Source organism: Apteryx rowi, unplaced genomic scaffold, assembly GCF_003343035.1.
Source record: "Apteryx rowi isolate R43461 unplaced genomic scaffold, aptRow1 scaffold_1494, whole genome shotgun sequence".
In the NCBI taxonomy this organism is placed as follows: domain Eukaryota; kingdom Metazoa; phylum Chordata; class Aves; order Apterygiformes; family Apterygidae; genus Apteryx; species Apteryx rowi.
The window spans coordinates 2,898-4,533 of record NW_020447746.1 but is presented as its reverse complement, the minus strand read 5'-3'; the positions used below and the strand labels follow the sequence as shown (position 1 = coordinate 4,533).

General features: G+C 69.1%; 1 protein-coding gene across 1 annotated transcript in view; it reads left to right on the top strand.

Moving 5' to 3' along the window:
- The window catches only part of POLR2A (RNA polymerase II subunit A), a gene marked incomplete at its 5' end in the record, with an annotated part of 22,848 nt that extends 21,312 nt beyond the window's left edge, over positions 1-1,536 (top strand). Inside the window, 2 exons of the mRNA XM_026058668.1 lie at positions 56-205; positions 286-1,536. Coding sequence (XP_025914453.1) covers positions 56-205; positions 286-1,442 — 1,307 coding nt within the window. The remainder of the gene's footprint in view (positions 1-55; positions 206-285) is intronic.
- Between the last annotated feature and the right edge of the window lie 100 nt (positions 1,537-1,636).

Below are 1,636 nucleotides of genomic sequence, written 5' to 3'. Positions count from 1 at the left end.
TCTCCCCCTCACCGCCTGTTCTCCCCCTCACCGCCTGTTCTCCCCTCGCTTACAGGCAGCGGGATGACCCCCGGCGGGGCCGGCTTCTCCCCCAGCGCCGCCTCGGACGCCAGCGGCTTCAGCCCCGGCTACTCGCCGGCCTGGTCGCCCACGCCGGGATCGCCGGGATCACCGGGGCCCTCCAGCCCCTACATCCCCTCGCCAGGTGAGTGGCGCCCCCCGGGGGCTGCCCCCGGCGCTGCCGCCGCCGTGGGTCGCCCCCCTCACCCCTCTCTGCCCCCGCAGGCGGCGCCATGTCACCCAGCTACAGCCCCACATCGCCCGCCTACGAGCCCCGCTCGCCGGGGGGCTACACCCCGCAGAGCCCCAGCTACAGCCCCACCTCGCCCAGCTACAGCCCGACATCTCCCAGCTACAGCCCCACCTCGCCCAACTACAGCCCCACTTCTCCGAGCTACAGCCCCACCTCTCCGAGCTACAGCCCCACTTCGCCCAGTTACAGCCCGACTTCTCCGAGCTACAGCCCCACTTCGCCCAGCTACAGCCCCACCAGCCCCAGCTACAGCCCCACTTCGCCCAGTTACAGCCCTACATCTCCCAGTTACAGCCCCACCTCGCCCAGCTACAGCCCGACATCTCCGAGCTACAGCCCAACCAGCCCGAGCTACAGCCCGACATCTCCCAGTTACAGCCCGACATCTCCCAGTTACAGTCCCACCTCACCCAGTTACAGCCCAACCTCGCCCAGCTACAGCCCCACCAGCCCCAACTACAGCCCAACTTCGCCCAACTACACCCCGACCAGCCCCAGTTACAGCCCGACCTCACCCAGCTACAGCCCCACCAGTCCAAACTACACCCCTACTTCCCCCAACTACAGCCCCACCAGCCCCAGCTACAGCCCCACTTCACCCAGCTACAGCCCCACCAGCCCCAGTTACTCCCCCTCCAGCCCTCGCTACACCCCCCAGTCACCCACCTACACCCCCTCCAGCCCCAGCTACAGTCCCAGCAGCCCCAGCTACAGCCCCACCTCCCCCAAGTACACCCCAACCAGCCCCTCCTACAGCCCCAGCTCCCCGGAGTACACCCCCACCTCGCCCAAGTACAGCCCGACCAGCCCCAAGTACAGCCCCACCTCGCCCAAGTACAGCCCTACTTCTCCCACCTACAGCCCCACCACCCCCAAGTACAGCCCCACATCACCCACCTACAGCCCCACCTCGCCTGTCTACACCCCTACCAGCCCCAAGTACAGCCCCACGTCACCCACCTACAGCCCCACCAGCCCCAAGTACAGCCCCACCTCGCCCACCTACAGCCCCACCAGCCCCAAGGGCTCCACTTACAGCCCCACGTCACCCGGCTACAGCCCCACGTCGCCCACCTACAGCCTCACCAGCCCGGCCATCAGCCCCGACGACAGCGACGAGGACAACTGAGCCGGGGGTAGGGGCCCGGCGCAGGCTTTGGGGGTGACCCCGAAATCGGGGCGGGGGCCCGGGGGAGGACTCCCCCGGCCGGGGGGTTGCGAGGGGCCGCGTCACCCGCCCCCACGCAGACGGTGTAATTTATGGGCCTCGTTAGCTAACGAGGCCCCGGGGTGGGGTGGGGGGCACGGGGTGCCTGTGGGGGG